The following is a 27,597-nucleotide window of genomic DNA, read 5'->3' as shown; positions in this document are numbered from 1 at the left end:
AAAGTCTTTTCCATGAGGTGGGGGGAGTCCAGAACTAGACGGCACAGGTTTAGTGTGAGAGGTGAAAGATATAAAATGGATCTCAGGGGCAACTTTTTCACTCAGAGGATGATGCATTATGAAATGACCTGCTAGAGGACATGGTGGAGGCTGGTTCAATTGCAGCATTTAAAAGACATATTGATGGAATATGAAGGGTTTAGAGGGATATGGGCCAAGTGCTGGCAAATGGATTTAGATTAGGTCAGGATATCTTGATATGGACAAGTAGGTCCGAAGGGTCTGTTTCCATGCTGTACATCTCTATGCTCTAAAAGACCTTGCAGGTTCATAGTTCCTTGAAAGTAGAGTCGTAGGTAGGTAAGATAGTGAAGAAAATGTTTGGTATGCTTTATTGGTCAGAGTATTGAGTATAGGAGTTGGGAGGTCATGTTGCAGCTGGACAGGACGTTGGTTAGGCGACTTTTGGAATATTGCGTGCAATCTGGTCTTGTTGACCAAGATGTAATATGCGTTTATGTAATGCTTTTCTTTGTAAAACTCCTGGAAGTGCTTTAGCATTTTTTTTACATTACAGACACTATGAAAATACAGGTTGTGGTTAAGAACTTTGACCCACAGATTCATGAGATTCTAAAAGCCATTTTTACATTTATGAATCATGTGAGTCAATACTGGTTTGGCATTTGAAGAAGGTATCAATCATGATATTGTGGGATATAGGTAAATTAATGTTACTTCTGCAATTCCATTTTACAAAGTAAAATGAACTCACACCAGTGTGTAATTGTTTTAGCCAAGAGCTGAGTCAACAAGAATGGAAACGATGTGGAGGAAATATATAATTGTTTTTGTATTAGCTAAAACTGTATGTCAGAATGAAATGTGACTTCAAAACAATGGTAGACATTATGGGCAAGTAGATAAGATGTTGTGAGGGGATGAAGTTAAGCTAGATACGCCTGTACAAATAGTAGGTATAAACATCTGTTTCCCACTTTTACAGAGACAGAGGAACAAACCCCAATTAAAAGGGTCATAGGGATCAGAACGGCCTCGGGAAAGGCACAGATGAAGGGGGTAGATAATGATGAAGAAAGAATATGCCTAACAATGACCTACAGCAGGATGAGGTCAAACAGCCTTGTGAGGCCAGAAATAAGCATTTTGTCACAGACAAGGCCGGATAAGGCAAGAGATAAACAGGGGTAATGGGGGCCGGTCTTAGGGAAGTGGAAGATGTAAACAGGGGAGGAGCAATGTAAAACAAAATACATCAAATCATATAAATATTATGTATGAATTGAACTTGGTGTGTGTATGTCCTCTACCTTATAGGTACTGGACATCTCACCCACTTGCAAGTGTAAAATAAAGGACACTGCTGATTCAGATTTTGTCTCGGACTGCAATTATTGAGATGTGTGAGCTTTGTTTCTCACAATATTATAACAAGCCTTCTCATTTCTAGAGTTTGTCCCGTAATTTATATAAGGTTAGCAATTTTTGCAGAAACAACATTCTGATTTTAACAAAAACAAAAAGCCCTGGGAAAACTCAGCAGGTCTGGCTGCAACTGTGGTGGGAAACCACATCTACCCATCCCACCAGCATCGACATCCACAAGATTATTAACTACTTATTCCCTCCTTGACAGAGTTCCGCAAGGACCGATTCCTCCGGGACACGCTGGACCACTCCCTTTTCACTCCCAGCACATCTGCACAGCACTGTGGTACCTTCCCTTGCAATTGGAGAAGGTGCACCACCTACCTGTTTACTGCCTCCCTCCTCACTATCCTAGGCCCCAATCAGATCCAGGTGAAGCAACGCTTTTCCTCCACGTCATCAATCTAATCTACAGTATTCATTGCTCATAATTTGGTCTCCTCTACATTGGGGATACAAAGTGCAGACTGGGTGACTGCTTTGCAGAAAGATCCTGAGCCTCCAGTTGCTTATCGCTTCAACACACCACCTTGTTCACTGACCAACATTTTTGTCTCAAGCTTCCTGCAGAGCTCCGGCGAAGCTCGAACAGCATCCAAATTTCTGCTCCTTGTCTGTCGAAACGTTTTTCTCTATCACCACCTATTGTTTACTCCTTCCCCCTCCTATCTTCTGCATTAAAACCATCACTTTCCTAGTGACCATCAGTTCAGAAGAAGGGTCACTAGACTGATGATTTCTCGCCACACTGCTGAGTTTTTCCAGTAATGTTTTTAACAGTTAACATTTCGGCTCTCCGAACTAAAAAAATGATTTTATTTTTGTGCGTCATTCTTTCTGGTGGGGACAAGATATTCTCTGCTGAATGTGAATGATTGGCGTTAGAATAGTTTAAATGGTGAAATAAGACCAAGCGATATTGTGGACATTTTCATCCCCCCCCCCGGAACCAAAGATGAGGAGTAAGTGTTGCTGGGCTGGGGGGGGAAGAGGGAAAGGCGCACATGCGTCGTTCCGATGCATCTTGGGTAGTTAGAATCCCAACCGGAGGTAGAATCAAAAGCGACAGCTGTTGGATTAATGCTGGTTGTGGCTTTTTACCATCTACCGGTTTATTCAGGGCACAGAGAAGAATAGGCAGCCTGTTCGTTGTTTATCACTGAAGAGGTACGGGGTGTGGGGTAATGAGCTCTGGGTTGGTACCGAGTGACTGTGGCAGATCGGTGCGCATTTATCTCAATGTCAACAACTTGTCTTTATGTCGAGTCCCCAATGTTATAAAACGTCCCGAAGCTCTGTCTTTTCCTTTCCTTTCCTTGCATTTCTATGTACGTTTATATCAAGGTTAAAAAGTTGGGTTTGGGCACCTCTGTTCACTGATTCGTTTTCTCTAGAAATCAAGGCTGTATAAAGTTGAGACTCCGCAGTAGTCTATGGTGAGCCCTAGAGCAGTTCTGTATGCCCACCCTGAATACTTCTGCCATGGCAGTGGTAGGATGCCCTAATCGTAGAGATACTCGTTTCGATATTGTGTGTGGGGAGTGGGGGCGAAAATGTGCAGAAAAGAAAATTATATAAAGCAGTCTCCAATTCTGATCTATCATTGTCATTTTGGACAGATTGGGTGCCTGTGATGTTCATCTGCAGTGTAAAACTAGTCCTTTTGCTTTTTCCCCTCCTTGCATTTGAACTGTGTAAGGGGTTAATGGCACAATTTCCAGTTTAAGTGCTTTTGACATTTTTTAGATGGTGCAGAGCTACTGGAATTAATCTGTTGATTTTGAAGGTATACAGCAAACGTTTGGGATCTCAAGAAGGAGATGCCAGATTTTGGTGAGGAGTCAGCAGTTGTTTGACTTTTTAGGGGGGGAAAAGTTTACTTTAGTAATAAAGACTGTAGTTGCAATACTATTAAGGCTGCAATGTGACTTTGAAGTGAATCACAGGCACCAAAGAGAAGAGTACATGTTGAGCCTTTAGGGAACACTTATTGTGCCTCATCTTATGCTGACGTATTTAAGGCACCAGTGTTTCACCAATAACAGCGTGGCTGAAATGTGATGTCTTGTTGATAGTACTGCCAGCAGTTGTCAAAGTCATCACAACCCAAATTTCAATGCCAGTTACATTATCTGTGTTGGAGAAGATGGCTTTGGCAATATTTCATGATTTGGCATCTACCTGCTATGCAATTTCAGTTTGAGGTTTTTTTTAAGAAAAGTTTACAGCTTTGCAAATGTAGCTGTATCTTTGTTCTCCATCAGTGACCAATTTAAGAATCATATCACTACAAGAATGTATTTTGATGAATTTGCATACAGGTGACGTGAGAAAATATCAGAAAACATAGAGTTATCAAGCTGAGTAGTGTGAGGGTTGATTACTTATTTAACAAGATGGCTTCCATTTCCTGCTGGCATCATTGGCAGTTCTAATTAAAACCCTTAATCTCTCTTTAGAAATAAGGATTTAAACTTAATGTTGAAATCCTTAGCCTACATTCAGAACTTATTGTGTTGCAACACAACCATGAATTCTTAATATTATTTTATCATGTATTGGGTTTGACATATTTATTGGAAGTTACAATTTTCAGTCTAATATTGAAAAATACTTGAAAGCACAATTGCTTTCAATGGGCTAGTGAGTGTTTTCATGAAGTATGGACTAAGTTCCATTCATTTGAGAAAAAATATTTCTTTCCATAAGAGTTATGTTTGTTCAACTTTCTCAACCTTATCTACATTTGTCACTGTCCAAATATCCTTTTACTGGTTCTAAGAATAGTTTTATTTTGCATGAAGGTCCCTCCAATTAATGAGGGACTGAAAAAAATTTGCCTTACGTTTATGTTCACTTTTTATATTAGTTATCAATAGATTTGTGTGAGACAAAGGTGATTGTTTATTCTAAGTTGCATAACTCCAACGTTAGGTACTTCTTATATTCTCCTGGATAGGAAAGTAATAAATTTCTAAACTCTTAAAATACTGCCGTAGTGTTACTAGATTGCAAATAACAAGGGTGACTTGGTTTAATTGACTCCTTCCCCACATCTTGTCATGAGCTTCCTTTTTTGCTTTTTATTAGTTTTTGGTATGTGGGTTTTGCTGGCAATGCTGCAATTTATGACCCAATCTGTAACTGCTCCTGAAAAAGTGGTAGTGAGCTGTTGCTTTGAACCACTGATGTTGGTACATAATGCTGTTAAGAAGTAAGTTCCAGGACTTTAACCCAATGACTGTGAAGGAACACTAACCAGATTGTAAGTCAGGTCAGAAACTTGTGCAGTTGACAAGAGAAGCAAGTTAAATAATCCAGACTGGCAAGAGGGTGAAGAATTAAACTGCATTTATGCAAGAGGTCTGATGAGTAAGGCAGATGAGCTCAGAGCATGGTTGGGAACATGGGACTCTAATATCATGGCTATTACAGAAACATGGCTCAGGAAAGGGCAGGATTGGCAACTTAATGTTCCAGGGTATAGTTCCAATAAGTAGGATAAAGAGGGGTGCAAGAAAGGAGGGGGAGTGGGTAGGAATAACATTACAGCTGGACATAGAGAAGATATTCTGGGAGATTATCCAGTGAAGTTCTTTGTGTGGAACTGCGAAATAAGAAAGGGATGATCACCTTATTGGGATTGGGTCCCCAGTAGTCAGTGAGAAATTGAGAAATACATAAATATATCTCTGATGTCTGTGAGAATAATAGGGGTGTAATGATAGGGGATTTTAACTTTCCAAACATAGACTGTAACTGCCATAGTGTTACATGATCGGATGGAGAGGAATTTAAGTGTGCACAAGAAAATTTTCATGTTTGGTATGTCGATGTATCTACTAGGAGCAAAACTTGACTTACTCTTGGGAAATAAGGCAGGGCAGGTAACTGAGGTGTCAGTGAGGGAGTATATTAGAGTGAGTGATCATAATTCTATTAAGTCTTAAAATAGTTATATGAAAGGATAGTCTTGATCTAAAAGCCAGAATTCTAAATTGGAAGAAGGCCAATTAGGTATTAGGCAAGAACTTAGAAAGGTTGATTGGGAGAGGCTATTCACAGGAAAAGAGATAGTTAGTTAGAATGTGGGAGGCTTCTAAAATGTGATAACTGGAGTCCTGAGACAGTATGTTCCTATTAGTGAGGGGCAAAGCTGGTAGGTGCAGGGAATGCTAGATGATGAGAGAAGTTGAGTCTCTCTGGTCAAGAAAAAGAAGGAATTGCATATCAGGTATGAACAGTTGGGATCAAGTGAATCCCTGGAGGAGTATACTTGAGAGAAATCAGGAGGACAAATAGGCGACATGAGATAGATTTGGCAAAGTGGGTTAAGGAGAAACCAAAGAGATTCTACAAATACATTGAGGGCAGAAGTGTAACTAGAGAGAGAATCGGGCCCCTTAAAGATCAACAAGGCCATCAATGTTTGGAACCACAGGAGATGAGTGAAATACTAAATAAGTATTTCTCATCAGTATTTACAGTGGGGAAGGATATGCCAGATAGAGAGCTTTGGCAAATAAATAGTGATATCTTAGTGTCCATATTAGATAGGAGGAGGTGGTAGCGGTCTTAAAATGCATAAAGGTGGATAAATCCCCAGGAACTTTAAGACCATAAGCTGTAGGAGCAGAAATTAGGCTATTCATAAAGTCTGCTCCACCATTCAATCATGGCACTTTCTTCCTATAACCCTTGATTCCCATGACAATCAAGAACCTATCTAACTCCATCTTAAATATACTTTATAACCTGGCCTCCACAGCTTTCTGTTGTAGTGAATTCCATAGATTCACCATTCTCTGGCTGAAGAACTTTCTCATCTGTTCTAAAAGGTCTTCCCATTACTCTAAGGCTGTGTCCATGGGTCCTAGACTCTCCTACCAATGGAAACATCTTCCCAGCATTCACTTTGACTAGGCCATTCAGTATCCTGTAAGTTTCAGTTAGATGCCCCCGCATCCTTCTAAACTTCGAGTATAGACACCAGAGTCCTCATATGTTAAGCTTTTAATTCCGGGTATCATTCTTGTGAACCTTCTCTGAACCTGCTCTGGAGCCAGTACATCCTTCCTGAGATATGGAGTCCAGAACTGCGCATGATACTCCAAGTGTGGCTTTATAGAGCCCACACTTTTATATTGAAAAATATCTGCTTTTATATTGAAGTCCTCTCAAAATAAATGTCATCGTTGCATTTGCCTTCCTAACTACTGACTCAACCTGCAAGTTTACCTTGAGAGAATCCCAGACTAGAACTCCCAAGGCTCTTTGCACTTCAGACTTATGAATTTTCTCCCAACTTAGAAAATAGTCCATGCTTCTATTATGTTGCAAACGGGAGGTCGAATCCCCCTGTTAAATAAAACCAAACAGCCAGAAAAGCTTGCCTTGCCTCATAATCTGTTAAAATGAATAAGTGACAGAGATCTCCTAATTTCCACTAGTTAAAGAAAATAACAAGTCCGATCAAGGACAGTAGTGGGAGACTGTGTATTGAGTCGGAAGAGATAGGAGAGGTCTTGAACAAGTACTTCTCTTCAGTATTTACGAACGAGAGGGACCGTAGTGTTGAAGAGGAGAGTGTGAAACGGACTGGTAAGCTAGAAGAGATACCTGTTAGGAAGGAAGATGTGTTGGACATTTTGAACAACTTGAGGATAGACAAGTCCCCCGGGCCTGACGGGATATATCCTAGGATTATGTGGGAAGCAAGAGAGGAAATTGCAGTACCGTTGGCATTGATCTTCTCGTCTTCACTGGCAACGGGGGTGGTACCAGGGGACTGGAGAGTAGCGAATGTTGTGCCCCTGTTCAAAAAAGGGAATAGGGATAACCCTAGGAATTACAGGCCAGTTAGTCTTACTTCTGTGGTAGGCAAAGTAATGGAAAGGGTACTGAGGGATAGGATTTACGAGTATCTGGAAAGACACTGCTTGATTAGGGACAGCCAGCACGGATTTGTGAAGGGTAGGTCTTGCCTTCCAAGTCTTATTGAATTCTTCGAGGAGGTGACCAAGCATGTGGATGAGGGTGGAGCAGTGGATGTAGTGTACATGGATTTTAGTAAGGCATTTGATAAGGTTCCCCATTGTAGGCTTATGCGGAAAGTCAGGAGGTATGGGATAGAGGGAAATTTGGCCAATTGGATAGAAAACTGGCTAACCGGTCAAAGGCAGAGAGTGGTGGTAGATGGTAAATATTCAGCCTGGAGCCCAGTTACAAGTGGAGTTCCGCAGGGTTCAGTTCTGGGTCCTCTGCTGTTTGTAATTTTTATTAATGACTTAGATGAGGGAGTCGAAGGGTGGGTCAGTAAATTTGCAGATGATACGAAGATAGGTGGAGTTGTGGACAGTGAGGAGGGCTGTTGTCGGATGCAGAGGGACTTCGATATGATGCAGAGCTGGGCTGAGGAGTGGCAGATGGAGTTCAACCCTGTCAAGTGTGAGGTTGTCCATTTTGGAAGAACAAATAAGAATGCGGAATACAGGGTTAATGGTAGGGTTCTTAGTCAGGTGGAGGAACAGAGGGATCTTGGGGTCTATGTACATAGATCTTTGAAGGTTGCCACTCAGGTGGATAGAGTTTGTAAGAAGGCCTATGGAGTATTATCGTTCATTAGCAGAGGGATTGAATTCAAGACTCGTGAGGTGATGTTGCAGCTGTATAGGTCTGGTCGCCTCACTTTAGGAAAGATGTGGAAGCTTTGGAGAGGGTGCAGAGAAGATTTACCAGGATGTTGCCTGGAATGGAGAGTAGGTCGTACGAGGATAGGTTGAGAGTTCTCGGCCTTTTCTCGTTGGAACGGCGAAGGATGAGGGGTGACTTGATAGAGGTTTATAAGATGATCAGGGGAATAGATAGAGTAGACAGTCAGAAACTTTTTCCCCGGGTACAACAGAGTGTTACAAGGGGACATAAATTTAAGGTGAAGGGTGGAAGGTATAGGGGAGATGTCAGGGGTGGGTTCTTTACCCAGAGAGTGGTGGGGGCATGGAATGCGCTGCCCGTGGGAGTGGTAGAGTCAGAATCATTGGCGACCTTTAAGCGGCATTTGGATAGGTACATGGATGGGTGCTTAATCTAGGATAGAAGTTCGGCACAACATCGTGGGCCGAAGGGCCTGTTCTGTGCTGTATTGTTCTATGTTCTATTTTCCTAACTCTAACAGTGAGCATTAAACAAAATCTACTCCAATCCCAAGCCCCCTTTCCTTAATTACTTACAATCTGACCCCAACTCTACAAAAATGCTGCTTCAATAATCTAGAAGGGAAAATAAAAGAGAGGTTAGAGGAAGGAGTTGTAAATAGTTGTTAGTTAATTATTCTCTGTTATACTTTAAGAAATAAAGTTAATTTTTACTTTAAATAGTTCTTGGCCTCTTGATTTTGGATAAATCTTTTGTGTTTCTGGTTTAAATTAAGCAGGAGGGTTTACCTCAGTTGTAACAAAAGGATAATGAGGAGTGGGCAGGAAATTGAAATTGAGGTTGAGATGAGATCAGCTATGATCACATTAAATGGCGAAGAAGGCTTGGAGCCATCATATTCTTATTCAGTTGTAAACGCAAACATTAAACCTTTGTGATAATTGTGCATTCCCTCGTTATGTTCCCTCTTTGATTTAACGTGAAACGTACAGTTTATTTGCTGTGTTTACAATAGAGTCACAAAGTGGTGCTTTTCTCCTTATCGGTATTGGCAATAAGGAGCTGAAGTGTTGGTCGGTTAATTTGGATCAGTAGTGATATTTATAATTCTTGTAGGTGAAGCCAAACAAAGCTATAATTTTCTGCATCACCTTGAAACATCTAGAAATTTAAGTCACTGCAAGAGCCCAAAATTCACGTTTTCTGGATTGTGGTTTTTCCTCGAAAGCGGTATTGTATTGCTAGAAATGTTCTGTTGTGTCACTCCTTTGTTATATTCTGACTTCTTCTGGTTCGCCAAGTGTATGTGGGCCATTATGATGATCAGCAATATATAGAAAACACATTTCTTTGTTTTTATGATTTCAGCATGTTAAAGGTCAAGTAAATTACGATTGAAGAAGAAAAAGAAAAGCAAAGAATGAAGTCTGAAAATTGACATAGCAGGGTAAGGTTAATAAGGTTTCTAAATGGCAGCTAAATCAGCATTTCATATTCTTACTAATCCATATATTTGAATCTGCACTTCTAAAAGGTATCATCTGAAGCAGTGCAACGAACCCTCAATGTTGCACTGGAGCAGCAGCCTATGTTCTCATGTCCTGGTGGGGGTTGAAGTCAGAACCGTCTGACTCAGACAGAAATGTCTCCAACAGAGCAAAATTGTTATGGAATTATCTTTTCTCCATCAACCTTGAGATTATGTGCTTTATTAAAATGCATAGTTTGTCAGAATCCATCCATTGACTTAGAAGAACATGTTGAAAGGACACTGAAGATTTCCACAAACAATCTGTCTCATGCATCTTAGTATATTGCTGCAAGTGTTGCAAGCTTTTGAAGTAGGTTATTGATGTACAACTATTCTCGTGGATAATCTACATGCTATGATGTCAATACAGAACTGAAGATTTTCCACTGGAATGTGGGCACCACTGGTTGTGCCAGCATTTATTGTCCATCCCTAGTTTCTCTTGAGAAGGTAAGCTGTCTCCTTGAACTGCTGCAATTCATATGCTGTCATAGGTGCATCATTCTGTTACTGAGGCAATTCCTGACTCTCTATGAATGGTGATATATTTTCAAATCAGGATGGTTTGTGGCTAGGAGGGGAACCTGCAAGTGATAGTGTTCTCTTCTATCTATTGCCATTGCCCTTTTGAGATGGAAGTGATCATGGGTTTGTAAGGTGTCGTCTAAGGCTGGATGCTGGGTTCAAATCTTGGTTTGTGCTGTTCGTAAGCCAATGTAAACAAAGAGAGCAGCCAATATTGTAATGCTTACCTCAGCATCATTTGAGGGATTGAGATGAAAGGAATAGTTTTTCCATCTGCTTGCAAGTGTGATTTGATTCTGGTTAGGCCAGTGCTGCTTGCAGTGCCAAAGAGCCTACTAACAATTTTTGTGCAGATCTGCATGTGAGTGGTCATCTTGAAAAAGACCCTGAATGACATTTTGTTGAGGTATGGCAATCCAATGAGGAAATGTGTAGTTACTAAAATGGAAATTGCTGAAAAAATTCATCTCTGTAGAATCTCTACAGTGAGGAAACAGGCCACTTGGCCCTTCAACCCCACACTAACCCTCTGAAGAGCATGTCACCCATCCCCCTTATCTATCTCTATAACTCAGCATTACCCATAGCTAACACACCTCACTTACACTTCCCTGAAGTGTGTGGGTAATTTAGCATGGCCAATCCAACTACGTGCACATGTTCGGACTGTGGGAGGAATCAGGAGCACCCGGAGGAAAGCCACACTGCTGGGAGTGTGTGTGGAGTTTGCATTGACATTTGCCTGAGGGCGGAATTGATCCAGGGCACCTGGCACTGTGAAGCAGCAGTGCTAACTGCTGAGCCACTGGAGAGAAAGCAGGGCTCATAGTCCAGTGACCGTTCTTCAGAATGTTTAAGATCCAGGATCTGGGGGAGTGTGTGAGAAATAAGTGTGGGGCCAATTAAAAAGCTGCTCAGGGGATATTCTGTGTAACTATGCTCTTAAATTCATCGGAATGTTCTGCATTCTCTGATATAAATGGGGACTTTGGAGAGTACTGCTAGCAGAATCTTAAATTTCCCGGGCAACTCCTTTGGAGTCTGCTAGGATGAGGATTCTGCAGGATTCCCAAGTGCAACTCCCATTTACACTGAAATAATAAACAAAAACAGAAGTTGCTGGAAAAGCTCAGGATGTCTGGCAGCATCTGTAAAGAGAAATCAAAGTTAACATTTCTGGTCCGGTGACACTTCCACAGAACCGCTGTGCTTTTCCAGCAGCGTCTGTCTTTGTTTTTGATTTACAGCTTCTGCACTTCTTTCTGTTTTTTAAGCTGAAATAATGCCTGTATGGCTATCGGAAAATCTATACCAATGTTTTCTCTAGCATAGCTTCCTTAAGAGATTTCCAATAAAAATGAACACAGAGGCTGGCTTCGCTGGTGCGTCGGAAGCTGAGGGGTGACCTTGTAGAAGTTTACAAAAGTATGAGGGGCATGGATAGGGTAAATAGACAAGATCTTTTTTCCCTGGGGTGGAGGAGTCCAGAATTAGTGGGCATAGGTTTAGGGTGAGAGGGGAAAGATATAAGAGACCTGAGAGTCAAAGTTTTCAGAGGGTGGTGTGTGTATGGAATGAGCTGCCAGAGGAAGTGATGGAGGCTGGTACAGTTGCAGCATTTAGGAGGCACTTGGATGGGTATATAAATAGGAAGGGTTTGGAGGGATATGGGCCGGGTGCTGGCAGGTGAGATTAGATTGGGTTGGGATATCTGGCTGGATGGATGGGTTGAATTGAAGGGTCTGTTTCCATGCTGTACATCTCTATGACTCTATAAAACATGAATCCATTCCTTTACCTATTTCAAACTCATTTTAGATATGTATGTAAGCTTATAACTAATTTCTAACACATTTTCCACTTGAGGGATGTTATAACGCACCTCTGAATCAGGTGGGACTTAAACCTGGGTAGAGGTATGAGGACTACCACTGCACCACATATGCCGTTTCAGGTATTATATATTTTAATTAGCTTGTTCAGATGTGTTATGACACTTCAGGATCAGGTGGGACTTGAACCCAGGCCTTCTGGTAAAGAGATAGGGGCACTATTCTTGGGCCACAAGTGTTTGTTCAAATATTATGTTTTTTTAAAAAATCAATTTACCTTTCTAATCCACCTGTTCAGAGATGTTATTACCTTCCTCTGGAGTAGGTGGGACTTCAACCTAGGCCTCCCAGTCCACGGAAAGGGACACTATTGATGCACCGCAAAAACCCTATAAATATTATGTTATTCTGATTTGAACTCTCAGGATCAGATGGTGTTTAATTTAATATTTAATAGTGTGTATGCTGCTGTTAACAATTCATGGTCTCCAAAATTTAATATTTGCATTTTGAATTTGAGCATTATCCTGTTGCATTTTTTTCTGGGAAGTGCTACAATTTTCAATGATGGAGCTTAAACTAAGAGAGGAGTGAAACTTGTTGTCCAAATATTACACTGCTTTGTGGTACTTTGGTGTGGGAAGCCCTGACCTATAACACCAATCCAATGGTCTACACATATTTTAAAGACTCAAGATTGGGTCAAATTTGGAAAAGGTTGAGATTGGGTCCATATTTATCTGCAATTTGGTTCAAAGTTATTTCTATTAAATGGTAATAGGATATTACCTACTGGAGTTGATTCATAAGAGAAAACGAAAAGGTTAGCTACATGACCTAATCTTTTAGATATAGTTACTCAGAGCCTTTAACATTCAAATAGCTGACTTATGTAATATTATTGTACACGAGTTCTATTAAACCATTCTTTGGACCTTCACTTATCACAGGGCGATAGCTTATTCGCTTATCTTTTCTTATATCATGTGGCTTATAAAATGCAGTGATCTGCATAGAATAAAAGCACAACACTGTACATACCAGAAATCTGAAATAAAAACATATCTGCTGAGTTTCTCCAGCATTATCTGGCAGCATCTGGGGGAAAGCAAAAACAGATGTTTCAAATCTGTTATCAAATTCGTGAAACTAGTGTCTCTGTTTTCATAAATGTTGCCAAACCTGCTGAGTTTCCCATCAGTTTATGATCTACTTAGAACTTGTTTGCGAGAGTTTTCAGTTTGGTTTCCTGATTTCACAACTCCAGATTGTAGGTAGTCAGAATTATGTTAACTGTGTTATATGATTAAAAGAAAATATTAAATATGATCCTTGATTGCCATTGACTAGCTTTAGCACTCCTCATCTGCAGATCAGCTCACTCAATAACAATGCTTATTCTTTACTCTTCTTTAAGAATGTTTCTAATTATAAATATCAGATTCTTCTAAACAAAGCTGTTTCAAATAACAGATCACACTTTGACCAGCCCAAAAATTTCTAGCTTCTCTCGATTTTTCTTTTCCCTTCTTTCCTCTGTGGTCCTGTTCCTTGGGTGGTGGCCAGACTCTTTTCTTTTTTAAAAAAAACAAGTGCAAGGCAAGAATATAAAAATACTTTAGAGAAAAAACAATTTGTAATTCTTGCCTACATTTTCCTAACTTTTAATCAACATGATTGATATATTCTTGAATTATTGGGTGAGTCATTCCAGTTCCTGTTCAGAGGTATGTTATCTCATCTGTATCTTTTGTTCTAAGTACACTAGCATCCTGTTATTTACCATTCTGTCTCACCTGTAGCCTAGGGCTCCTCTATTCAAAATAGTATTTTTTTGAAAAGTTGAACACTCCTACTTGGTTGTCCTAGTTAGTTATTAATACTTTTTTGTCTTTATTTTCCACAAAAATTTTGTGTTATACTATAGGGACCATTTAGCCCTTCTTCAATTCCTGTAATGTCGATTCTCCTGCTCCTTGGATGCTACCTGGCCTGCTGCGTTTTTCCAGCAACACCTTTTCAGCTCTGATCTCCAGCATCTGCAGTCCTCACTTTCTCCTGTAGGGACCATTTAGTTTGGATGTTCTTTTTATCTCACTTTCTCAAGCACTTTGCCTTGAAAGATAATAACTGACCTGAATGGGGTTAAAGCCAACTATTTGAAAGGCACAGTCTTAGTCCAAGCTGTGACTATTATCTGACACTTTGTTTTTAAATGTGTTTTGTATTCTTAAAACAGCAAGAGAGTTACCAGCTTGCTGACCAGTATTCATGTGAAACTCAAAATGATCCTTGTCTGTTTTAAAACTTAAGTTAAAAATCAACAACACTGGGCTCTAGTCCAACAGGTTTATTTGGAAGCACTAGCTCCTTCATCAGGTGGTTGTGGAGTATAAATTTTCTCATTCATATACCTGTCCAAATGTCTTTTAATTGTTGCAATTGTACCCACCTCTACCACTTCCTTTGGCAGCTCATTCCGTACATACCCACCCTCCCTGTGAAAGCATTACCCCTCCAGTCTCTTAAATCTTTCCCCTGTCACCTTAAACCTATGCTCTCTAGTTTTGGACTCCCTACCCTGGGGAAAAAGACCTCTGGTATTAACCTTTATCTGTGCCCCTCGTGATTTTATTCACCTCTATAAGGTTATAACCTCTATTAACCCCTCTACCTCTGACACTCCAGTGGAAAAAGTCCCAGCCTATACAGTCTCTCGAACTCAAGCCCTCCAATCTAGGCAACATCCTTGTAAAACTTTTCCATAACCTTTCTAGTATAACATCCTTCCTATATCAGGGCAACCAGAATTGTACAGTGTTCTAAAAGTGGCTTCACAAGTGTCTTGTGCAGCCACAACATGACATCCCAAATCCTATACTTAGTGCTCTGACCGATGAAGTCAAGCACACCAAACGTCGTCTTAACCACCCTATCTACCTGTGACACCATTTCAAGGAGATATGAACCTACACTTGTTTTACCCAAACGTTTCTTTTCCGCATACTTTTAGAAACTTTTATATTTTGTTTTTCCCTTCCATGTCAGTTTTGTGGTCATCCTTTTTTGGTATTGTAGAAATTACCCTATCCTAAGATTTATACTATTTCTAGGCCTTTTAATCATATATAATCGTGAACTTTCTTTATTAACCATGATTGGCTGACCTTTGAGTTTTTTGCACCTCAAAGGAATGAAGAGTAGAGTCAGAGTCGATACAGCACAGGAAGCTGATTTAATTGAGTTCATGCCAAGGTTAAAGTGTACAATGGTGTTTTTTTGAATTGTACCTGAATTACTTGGAGCTTGCAGAAAGTTATGTGAACTATACATTTATAAAATTACAAGAGGACTTTTTTTTTGTTTTGTAGTTGCAGATATTTAGGAATTTGATACTGCTGAAACACGGTTTATCTGCAAATCTGAGATAATGTACATTGTTTCCTCTGCCCACTTCAAATACTGCTGTTTGTTGATAGAGTTACAGTTGGAATGTAGGGGTGCTTAAAAAAAGGAATTTGCAGGACAAAGTGAGGCCACAAACTATCTTTGGCAGATAGGATTAAGGAAATTCCAAGGCATTTTATTAGTACATTAAGGTAAGAGGATGACTATGGAAAGGGTGGGAGCTATTAGAGATCAAAGGGGCAACCTGTGTATCGAACCAAAGGACATGGTTGAGTATTAAATGAATATTTCTCAATTGTATTCAAGAAGGAGAAAGAGATTTCATTTGAGATGGTGAGGTCCTGGAACATGTTAAGAGTAATAAGGAGGAGGTATTAGATATTTCAGTAGGTGGAAAGATACATAAATCCCCAGGGCCTGGTGAGATGTATTCCAGGCTGCTATGGGAGTGAGGTAGGAGACTGCTGGGGTCCTGGTGAGGGCATTTAATGGTTCACTCGTCACTCGTGAATTGTCAGATGACTGGCTTCTCCTGCTCCTCAGATCAAGAAGGACAGCATAGATGGGCCAAGTAATTATTGACCAGTTAGTCTGATATCAATGGTTGGTTTAATTATTGGAAAAAATTCTAAAGGCACAGGATTAATCAACACTTGGAATGAAGGGATTGACTTATGGATAGTCAGTATGGATTTATGAGAGGGAAATCCTGTCTGAATGATTTAATTGAGATTTTTGAACAAGTGACTATATTGATGAGGGTTGTGCAGTTTAGATTAGATTATATTCCTACAGTATGGAAACTGGCCCCTCGGCCCAGCCAGTAAGCACCGACCCTCCGCAGAGTAACCCACCCAGACCCATTTCCCTCCGACTAAAGCACCTAACACTAGGGGCAATTTAGCATGGCCAATTCATCTGACCTGCACATCTTTGGACTGTGGGAGGAAATCGGAGCACCTGGAGGAAACCCACGCAGACACAGGGAGAATGTGCAAACTCCACACTGACAGTTGCCCGATGCTGGAATTGAACCTGGGACCCTGGTGCTGTGAGGCAGCAATGCTAACCACTGAGCCACTGTGCTGCCCCTTGATGTGGGTTACATGGTCTTCAGTACAGCCTTTGACAAGGTCCCACATGGAAGGATGGTCGAAAAGGTAACAGCCCATGGGATCTAAGGCAAGTTGGGAAACTGAATCCAAATTGGTTTACAATAAGGAGGCAAAGGGTGATACTAGAGGGCTGTTTTTGTGATTGGAAGCCTGTGACCAGCGGTGTATCACTAGAATTAGTACTGGAAACTTTGCAGTTTGTGTCTATTAACAACTTGGATGTGAATATAGAAGGTACTAATTAATAAGTCTGCAGATGATACAAAAATGGATAATGAGAAGGAAGGTCTGATTGATCAACTGGTAACTTGGGAAGAGCAATGGCAATGGCAAATGCAATTCAATCCCAAAAGGTACGAGGTGATGCATTTTGGGAACTCCAGAAAGGGAAGGATATACAAATGTTCGGTCTCTAGGATGACCAAAAGGAACTTGGTGTACGGGACCCTAGATTCCTAAAGGTGTCAGCACAAGTAGACAGAGTTGTGAAGAAGGCATATGTGATGCTTGCCTTTACAGCATTGGCTGAAAAGAAGAATACAGAAACAAAGAAGTCTTTGTATAAATTTATAAAACATCAGTTAAGGTATTAGTAGAAAGTGAGGATTGTAGATGCTGGAGATCAGAGTTGGAGTGTGGTGCTGGAAACGCACAGCAGGTCAAGCAACATCCAAAGAGCAGGAGAATCAACGTTTCAGGCATAAGCCCTTCATCAGGAATGTTAGGGTATGGAATGGAATACTGTGGAGTTTTGGTCACAATACTATGACTGCAATGGAGAGGGTGCAGAGAGGGGTTTCACCAGGATGTTGGATGAGATGGATATTCTGTTACGAGGGGAGATTGGATAGAGTGGGTTTGTTTTCCTTGGAATAGATGAGGCTGAGATGGGTGTGGGAAGTTGATTGAGGTGTACAAAATTATGAGAGGCATAGGGTAGATTGTGATTGGGAAGAATCTCTCACAGGTATGTCCAAGACCAGAGGGCATAAGTCTGAGGTGAAGAGTAAGTGATTTAGAGGAGATCTGAGGAACCTCTGGAATTGTGAATGCATTGCCTGTGAAGGTGGTGGAGGCAGGTACACTCATAATATTAACATCTGGACAAGCACTTAAAACACCAGGCTGTGGAGCAGGTGCACCTAAATGAGATTAATGTAGTTTGGTGGTTTTTGGTCAACATGGACATAGTGGGCTGAAGAGCCTGTTTCTATACTTTTTGACGAGATTCAGAGTCATACAGTCATATTGAACCTGACATCTAGTTCCATTTTCTCCTCCTGCCCATCCAATTTCCCCTGCTCAGCATAATACACACCAACATTACCAACCTAACTCTCCCCAAAACCTCTTCTTCACACTTCATACTTTCATGAAAAGAAAAACCCTGAAGTGCTTCCCTTTTCTCCAGTTGTAGTCTACTGAAGAGTTCGAACAATATGTTCTCACATTGCAACTCTACCTTCATCTGTCTATCTGTGTAATTCAGCTTATTCCATAGCCATTGTAGGAAGATTTCCCTAATCATGATGAAATTCATTCCTTGTTTAGAGTGGATTGTTGTCTCTAAATTCTTGTTGTCTTTATTCCCTTTTGATGCTACTAACCTATCTTAATTTGCATAGCTGGTCAGTTTCTTACAACTTCAATCCCTTGTTTTTACAACAAAGCTATTAAAGCACTTCCAGTAGTTAATAGCCTCAGCTCTGCTTTTGCCAGGGCTCAATACAAGCCTTTCTAGATCACTTTTATAGGATCCCCGTTAGTCTTGCCATACAGAAGTAAGTTTCACTTGCACCTTTCTGGCAATGAAGCCAGTACTAACTTGGAGCTGTTCTTTGATTATTTAATTAACTAATTGATGTTAATGAATTTTCAAAAAATAAAGCAGTCCTCTCTAGATCGCATTTGTTAAATACATCTTGCTGTAACATAAATTTTAACTACTATTTATAATGCTCTCCTGCAATTCCACTGTTCTTCCTGAGTTTTGTCTCCTTTATACAATTAAGCAATGGCACAGATCCTCCAGTCTTCAGTTATTTGGAGACAACTTAGCCATCAAATGTGAATGTCAGGACCTTTGGAAATGGTGATGCACTGACTCCTTCAGAAATTGCTAGGGAAATGGAAACTTCTGATGGGCAATTCCACAGTATCCCAAAATCCTGCATGATTATCTCCAATTGGGAAGTATCCAGGCTATCGAAGGAATACTATACAAATTAAAACTATTTAATTCCTGGGGACCTATTACACCTGATCCCACTGCCCTTGGCCAACTTCACAGTATTTCATACACCAACATCTATTGAATTAAACAGCAAGAGACTTTCAGAGATTTGCAAGTGTTTTATTGTAAATTTATAGTTTAGCACAAGCAACAATTTCCATCTATCCCTTTTGGACTCATTCCCTGCCCAGAAGCAAACTCCCTCTGGGGAAGAACTCTTAGCTATTTTTAATCAATCTTGTTTGCACGTTATAACACACTTCTGAGGCAGATTGGTCCTGAACCCAGATCTTCTGACAATACCACTGCTTTTATAAGAATTCAACTCTTATTTTTAATCACCCTGTTCAGATCGGTTATGGCACACCTCTAGAGCAGGTGATACTTGAAACTAGAGTACGTTGCTAGAAAAGCACAGCAGGTCAGGCAACAGCCGAGGAGCAGGAAAATCGACGTTTTGGGCCGGAGCCCTTCAAGAAACTGTGGAGTTTGCACGTTCTCCCCGTGTCTGCGTGGGTTTCCTCCGGGTGCTCCGGTTTCCTCCCACGGTCCAAAGATGTGCAGGTCAGGTGAATTGGCCATGCTAAGTTGCCCGTAGTGTTAGGTAAGGGGTAAATGTAGGGGTATGGGTGGGTTGCGCTTCGGCGGGGCGGTGTGGACTTGTTGGGCCGAAGGGCCTGTTTCCACACTGTAAGTAATCTAATCTAATCTAATCTAATTCCTGAGGAAGGGCTCGGGGCCCAAAATGTTGATTCTCCTGCTCAGATGCTCAGCAACACACTCTCAACTCTGATCTCCAGCATCTGCAGACCTCACTGCCTCATATTTGAAACCAGACCTTCTGCCCAAGAGACAAGGGAATGACTAACTACTGTAGCACATCAGCCATTCAAGGGCTCCCCTTTTTTAAAAAATGTATTTTCTGATCAACCTGCTTAGATATGTTATTGTACACCTCTGGAGCAGGTGGAATTTAAAACTGGGTCTCCTGGTCAGACAGAGGGAGACTACCATAAGAGACCTAGGAATCTGATTGTTTTAATACAGACATGCTGTAATATACCTCGAGAGCAGATGGGACTTGAACCTTGTATATTTTCTCAGCAACCTGTTTGAAGATGTTATTATATATCTCTGGAGTAGGTGGGACTTGAACCTGGACCTTTTTGGTTTCTGGCAACCCTCCTGGTAGTGCCCCAACAGTTCAAGTTTTTATTTACTAAAGATGATTTTTATAATGTTGGGATCATCCAAAACTGAGAACTTCATTAATTTCTCTAGTTTATCATTTTACACAATATTATTCCTATCCATACATTCCCTATCTTTGGGATTTTCATTGACCAGACTATATTTCAGTTCATAAAAATTGGATCTGAACTGTGTGCTGAATCAGTTAAGCTATTCCAATGAGGCTTCTCGCTGTTCCACCCCACCTTGGGTAGCAGCTTCACCCTTCTGTCCAGATCTGCAATTGAACTGACATTTTCCAATAAGACTATTAGTGGAGAATTACATTTGATTCACATTGCTTAAATTCCAAACCTGCAAATTTGAAAGTTCCAGAAGGTTGAAACCAATTTTGAATTTGTTCTTAAATTTTTTGGGTTTTTTTCTTTGATCTTGGGACCCCTATAATGAAAATTGGGATAAAGGGCTATGTGAAGCAGGCAGGAAAGTGGATTTGAGATCAGGATAAGATCAGTGACGATCATGTTAAATGGCATAGTGGGCTCGGAGGGCTGCATTGCCTACTCTGACCCCTAATTCCTATTTCTTATATACAAAAAAAGTCAACATAAAAATGCCTAGAAATTTCCATTATAATACCAATAGAACATTGATGCATCTGTTTCTAGTTGTGACTGGAACTGTCCTCACTGAAAACACCACACCCAAGAAGAGTAACTTAATCCATCAACATATTTATGAAATTTCCAGAGCTTCTCCTCTATTGATGTTTCATTTGGGGATTGTAAAAATATTTCCCTCTCGAACAGGGAATTACACTTCCAAGAAAAGGTTCTTAAAATGGTTGAAAAGATTTTCAAAGTTACCTTTCCTGCATTCTTTTGAGATGTTATAACATGGCTGTAAACCCTTCTAATTAAACAAAACAGATGGAAAAGCTGATCTCTCCTCGAAATCTATTATGGTATGAGTGACGGAGAGCTACTCAAATTCCACCATTTAAAGAAAAAAATAACAATTTTATCCTTTAACTCTTAAAAATGAACATTAAACTATTTATAACTCTAAGCCTCCTTTCTCTTAAAGATTTGTTATTGACAATATACTGATCCAAAAAAGCCCCTTTTAAATTTACAGCAATTCAATTTTCAAAACCAAACAGCGACTGTCGTCACTGGTTTTGATCTTCCTCTGTTTGTACATCTCCCTGGGTAGTCTTCGGTCTTCTGCTGTTCAGCCTTCTTGCTAATATTCATTTCCTTCATCTTGTTTTCTCTAGTCACTTCGATTTCTATGTTGATTGAGAAAGTTTTCTTGGGCACATTTTAAAAGATTCCTCCCCATCCAAGTCCTTAGCACTATATGGCAGTCTTAGTATCTGTTTGGAAAGTTAGAAGTCCTACAGCACAGGACAGGCCCTTTGGTCCTCCAAGCCTGCTCTGACACACCCTATTATAACCCTATTATTCTGAATTTCCCACTGACTACTGTGTGCCCTTAGTACAATCTGATCAAAGTGATCTAGCAATATTAGCCCTCCAGTTCAGGAGCAACCTATTACGCTTTTCTAGGTCACTTCTGCCCCAGAAGAGATCCCAATGTTCCAGAAATCCCTGCATTAACTCTTCAGCCATGTATTCATTAGTCATATCCTCTTATTCCTATAGTTATGAAGTTGAAGGTGTGTATTGTAATTTGAGATAGAGAGTGAGCCCTGTTCTGAACTGATTTACAAGCACCCGTATATATGGTTAGATGGCAATCCCAGAGTGTACTGAAAAATTGAAACATTTTTGCAGTGAAATGGATGCCTGAGTATTGGTTGCTGTTTTGACAACAATTCAAATTTAACTGATCAGTTTACATATTGCCCCAGAATAGTAAAACCCAATCAAGTTTGAACTTAGTGGTTCGATGTTAGCAAGAGATGATCCAATATTTTGCAGGGATATAAAATGCGGACATTTTGAAAATTGGTCAGAGTGAGAAAGTGTATAAGGTATGAACAGGTAAGGAAAGAGTTAAGTTTTGGGTAGTGTGGGGCAAAGTGACTCGGTGAAAAAGCATTCCTTATGTAAAGCCATTTAACAGTTGGCAGGTGGGACTAGATTGGGTTGGGAAATCTGGTCGGCATGGACGGGTTGGACCGAAGGGTCTGTTTCCATCTCTATGACTCTGTGGAAAGTCAGTTAACCAGCTATAATGCCAGATGGCTTAATCTTTACTGTTGATGCTTGCTGATTGTAATGGTAATATAGATGTTGCCTTATTTGGATGCTGCTCCCTGTAAGCGACTATATCATTCATTAAGAATCTGTTCGAGAGATGATTGAGAACTCATGTCTCTGTGCACATGGGTGATTGTTCTCTCTCACTCCAGGGCCCTGAATAAAGATGAAGGAGGTAAAGCCATACTGTGTCTGAGTGTTTGCTTTGACTGACATGGGGATAGGGAAACGGAACAGCAAGAGAGCAACTGCCATCAAGACAGAAACACCTGGTGAGCTAACGTCTTGCTGTCCAAGAACTTAGGAAACACTCTCAATCAAAGGTACTTTTTCATATGAAACATACTCACAGTAAAAAAAAAAAGACGATCCAGGGAGATCCTCAGTCAGAAAAAGATTGGTACAGAAGACAATAGCAGCTGTGTGGTTTTGAAATTAAATTGATGTAATTTTAATAAGTGTTTTATTGGAACAGCATATTGTTAGAGAGTTGGAGGCAGATAATCAGTTAAGAGAAAGGAGGTTAGAGTCGTGAATAGTTGTTTAATGTTCACTTTTAGAGTTTTTTAAAAAAAATGTTATTTTCTGTAAATAGTGGAATTTGGGAGTTCTCTGTCACTCACATTTTAACAGATTACAAGGTGAGGTGGGCTTTTCTGGGTGCTTGGTTTAATTTAGAAAGGGTTCACCTCTGGGTCATAACACTACTCTCACTAGCACATAGCACCGGAAATAGTTCAGAAATTGCTACCTTTTGAGGGCCTTGTGGGAAACATACAAAGGGAGTTCGATAGTTGGAGATAATTTGGTGTTTATACTGAGGTACCAGGTAAAGGCCAACCAATTTCATCATATGGATGAAACTGAACTGAAAAAGACTGTTCAGGGTTGTTAGGATTTGTAAAGAATAAATGGATGATTCAGACATTACAAATGGACTCTCTCACAGCTGAAAAAGTAACCTTGAAAATCCTACTGCTCTTTTGGCCACATTCATGGAAGTGTAGATTGAGCAATATGAAAGCTACAATTTTGAAAGGAAATATATTTTAGAAAAACTTCTGATTCTTTTTTTAAAAATGATTTCATATGTACAAAACAATTATGGAAACTGAACAAAACTTAGGATCACAGATTAGCTACACCACATAAGGGTGGCATTTGCCAATAATTGCATGCCAGTTCATTGCAAGTACAATTGAGTCACACTCCCACATCCCTGTCCTGTTGTCCTGCAATGTTTTGCTTTTTAGGTGCTTTTCACTTCAGCCCTGATGTAATTTCATTTAGTGAATTCCAGATCTAACTGTAGCATACAATGAATGTTTCCAGAGCAGTGTATTCTTTTGGTGAGAGTTGTTTTGCTGAATGTATGTTATGCTCAATGAAAAGCAGATCTTCCAATCTTGTCTTAATATCATAAATGAAAATATACATGTTATTAACCAGACTACAAATAAACTTAAAGTTGAGAGTAAGCCTTGTGAAATTTTCAAAATATACAGGTGCACATCCGACATGCTCGGGACCAGCTAGTTTTCAGAATTTTTCAAATTTCAGAAAAAGCAGCAGCTTAATGGTAACATTTTTTAAAGCCTTTCCAAAGAACAGACTTTGAGTAAAATGGCCCCTGCAACAAAATTGAGGCCTGCCAGTGCTGGGCCATGCCCCCACATGTCGCAACTGAGTGACACGCATCGAGTGGGTGCGGACTTGGGTTAACTGTTTGCATGCCAAACAACTTTGTTAATGAGAAAAAAAAATTACAAAATCCTTTGGACTTTGGAGCTTTTTGGATTTCGGATAAAGGGTTGTCTGCCTATATTAGCTATTAAGCAATGTAGTTCTGGGAATAACTAAATTATCAATCTGATTGAGGAGGGTTATTCAGATCCTGGTTGATTATACTTTGTCATCACAGAAAAAGGACAGTGAAGCTCAGCCATTTAGTGGAACTGGCTCGGCATTCAGACATGACCAAATGTTAGTTTTGAAATACTAGGGTTAAGTACCAACTACCCATGTTTGAATACATAATTTAAAGAAATTCTAGGAGAATTCTCATATCTATTCAGTGACAACAAACATAAAGGAATCAATTACCACCTCTGCCATTTCTCTATACCCCAAACTAAATTCTGACTCTGCCTGTAATAAGGCTGCATGTTCAGCTTAACGTATAGAAACTTCTACAGTCCGTTGTTATTGTTTGCTGAATAGCATATTCATATCTAACCTTCCTTTGTCAGTTTTTTTGATTCCCCTTTGCTGTATGCTCTTTTAAGAAAAAAACTGTCAGTCCTCAATTTTAGTACACTATTTCGACACTTTAAAAATCTTTTCTTTAATTTTGTCTAATTCTGAACTTCCTTTATGGGCAGCACGGTGGCATAGTGGTTAGCACTGCTGCCTCACAATGCCAGAGACCCGGGTTCAATTCCTACCTCAGGCAACTGTCTGTGTGGAGTTTGCACATTCTCCCCTGTGTCTGCGTGGGTTTCCTCTGGGTGCTCCAGTTTCCTCCCACAGTCCAAAAATATGCAGGTTAGGTGAATTGGCCATGCTAAACATTGCCCGTAGTGTTAGGTGAAGGGGTAAATGTAGGGGAATGGCTCTGGTTGGGTTGCTGTTTGGAGGGTCGGTGTGGACTTGTTCGGCCAAAGGGCCTGTTTCCACACTAAGTAAGTTATCAAATCTAATCTTTGGCTACAGTCTAAGTTTTTGGACCTTGATGGAATGTATAATTTCTGAAAGCTATGTTATAGTTGTTTTAAAGATTACCTGTTTAGAAATGCATCTTCCCATTCCACCTCAACCAGTTACATCAAACAAGATTCTATCATAATGTGGTCACTCATCCCTTAAAGTTATTTTGCAGCAAGATTATTAATTTAGCCCTTTTTATTACAAAGTACCAAATCTAAAAATAGCTTGTCCTCTAGTCAACTCCTCAATATATTGGTCTAGAAAACCATCCCCAACACACTATATTAAAAAAAACCCTCCTCCATAGCTTTAGCACTCAATTGGTTTACCCAGTTTATATGCAGATTAAAGTCATCCATGATTACTACTTCCCTCAGCTCCTGATTAATACCATGCCACATGGTTTGGTTATGTTATAAACCCCAACCAATATCTGCTGCCCCTTGCTGTTTCTTAGTTCCAGGAGATCAGAATTGAAAATTGTGGCAGGAGAGTTGACGTTTTGGGCGTAAGCCCGTCATCAGGAATCATTTCCAGCGCCACACCTTTCAACTCTGTTTCTTTAATTCCAACTGAACACATTCCACTTGTTATTCGGAACTATGATCCTGCCTTTTTAATGTACTAATCTGATTGGTAGTCATTTGGCTGGAAGGCTGATAGAGATGTCAAGTGCTGCTGAAAGCGCAGGTTCGATTTTTATTACTGGCTATTGGTGTCACTGTGAAGGTTCTGTCTTACAACCTTGCTCCTTGCCTGAGACACTTTATTTTTATTTAACCTATTTTTCTAATCAACCTGTTTAGAGATGTTATTACACACCACTGGAGCAGGTGGGACTTGAACCTGGTTCTCTCAGTCAAGGGTTGGGCACACTACCACTGAGCCACAGGAAAGCCCTGCCTGAGGAATGTAAACCCTCAGATTAAACTCACCACCAGTTGTTTCTCTCTGAGAGGACAGCCTTCTGGAACGCAGTTCCATCTCCTTTAACCTTTGTCTTTCTTAAATTTCGAATATCCTTTAATAATCAGTTTCCAGTCATGGTCATTAGGCAGCCTAAGCTTCTGTAATAATTAGATCATATCCATTTACCCCTATTTGTGTCTTGTAGATGCTCTGTCTTATTGAGAATGCTGCATATATTTAGGTAAGCTGCCTTGACTGTTGGTATTTCTGATAGAAGCTTATTTATATCACATCACATTGTGACCAATTTTATACAACAGGTTTATGCAATTTTTAACTTTATTGGGAGTTTGCAAACTAATTATAGAGTTTTGGGGAAAATAACTCCTTAAGTTATTTCTTATTTAAGACTGTAACATTTTCCATTTAACAGTTCCAGGTCTTTGAATTTGGAATTGGCCATCAAGTGCATGTTTAAGGAGGATGAACACAGAGGAACTGGAGTTACTGGGCGACTCCAAATACAGAAATTATGTAGCTGCGGTGGATAAAGCACTAAAAAGCTTCGAGTATTCCAGTGAATGGGCAGATCTAATATCAGCGCTGGGTAAACTTAACAAGGTAATTTCAATAATGGGACTTTTAAAAAATCCATTTAAATAAACTGTAAAGATGAAGATATTTACAGCATTTTAAAATTTCTTATAGCACCTTTAATAATACAATTTTCTAAAAGGCTGCTGCATTTTCAAAGATATTGACTTTTGAATTTCAAAACTGGAGCTTTGAAAGTGAAAACCTTCTTCCATAAGCACTGTATTCAAACTAATAATGTTGCAATTATAGTGATATCTATATTTACACTAACCTGTAAGTGGTCTGACAAGTAATATGCTACTTAGGAAAAAAATTACTTTTTTAATAGTCATAGAGATGTACAGCATGAAACATACCCTTTCGTCCAACTTGTGCGTCCTGACCAGATATCCTAACCTAAGCTAGTCCCATTTGTTCACACTTGGCCCATATCCCTCTAAATCCTTCCTATTCATATACCCATCTTTTAAATGCTGTATTCATATACCCAGCCTTTTAAATGCTGTATTTGTACCAGCCTCCACCTCTTCCTCTGGCAGCTCATTCCATATACACACCACCCTCTGTGTGAAAAAGGTTGGCCCTTAGGTCCCTTTTATATCTTACCCCTCTCACCCTAAACCTATGTCCTGAACTGGTTTATCCCCAGAACTGCCATAATTCTGGACGTTTCCCCTTCCCCTCTTCCATCAGCCCCCACAAAAAAAGATAAAGACCGTATCTATTTATCCTATCCATGCACCACCTCATTTTATCTAACCCAGACAATTACTATCCTATCAGTCTCTCATCAAGTATCAGAAAAGCATTGGAAGGGATCATTAACAGTGCTATTATTACAATGCTGAGGTCGAACTCCTCTGCTAATTAAAACAAAACAGTCAGTAAAGCTCATCCTGCCTCGTAATTTGCTAAATGTGTAAGTGAGAGAAAACCCCTGATTTCCACTATTTAAAGAAAAAAATTCATTTTCTGAACTCTAACAGTGAAAACTAAACAGAAACTATTAACAAATCCAAGTCTACTTTGTATTAACTAATCACTATCTGACCCCAATATAATATGCTGCTCCAATAACAATTATTAAACATTATATCAGCTTAATCTAAGTCCATACAGTCTGTTAAGGTGTCTTCCTTCTGGTCTTTGGAATCTGTTGCTTCTTTCCGTCCTTCTGATTCAGCTGTCTTCTCCCAGGGTTGTCGTCTTACTTTTTACT

General features: G+C 40.0%; 1 protein-coding gene across 8 annotated transcripts in view; it reads left to right on the top strand.

The window, feature by feature from the left end:
• The first annotated feature begins 2,473 nt into the window (after window positions 1–2,473).
• The window catches only part of dop1a (DOP1 leucine zipper like protein A), a 344,210-nt gene continuing 319,086 nt past the window's right edge, over window positions 2,474–27,597 (top strand). For all 8 annotated transcript variants that reach the window (XM_072581124.1, XM_072581119.1, XM_072581125.1 and 5 more), the window contains exons 1-3: window positions 2,474–2,616; window positions 9,472–9,550; window positions 26,215–26,402. In XM_072581124.1, the coding sequence (XP_072437225.1) occupies window positions 26,265–26,402 (138 nt within the window). In that variant the 5' untranslated portion in view covers window positions 2,474–2,616; window positions 9,472–9,550; window positions 26,215–26,264. The remainder of the gene's footprint in view (window positions 2,617–9,471; window positions 9,551–26,214; window positions 26,403–27,597) is intronic.

This window comes from Chiloscyllium punctatum, chromosome 11, assembly GCF_047496795.1.
Source record: "Chiloscyllium punctatum isolate Juve2018m chromosome 11, sChiPun1.3, whole genome shotgun sequence".
NCBI lineage: Eukaryota > Metazoa > Chordata > Chondrichthyes > Orectolobiformes > Hemiscylliidae > Chiloscyllium > Chiloscyllium punctatum.
Note: the sequence above shows the minus strand (reverse complement) of the source record. Positions and strands in the feature narration are given on the sequence as shown.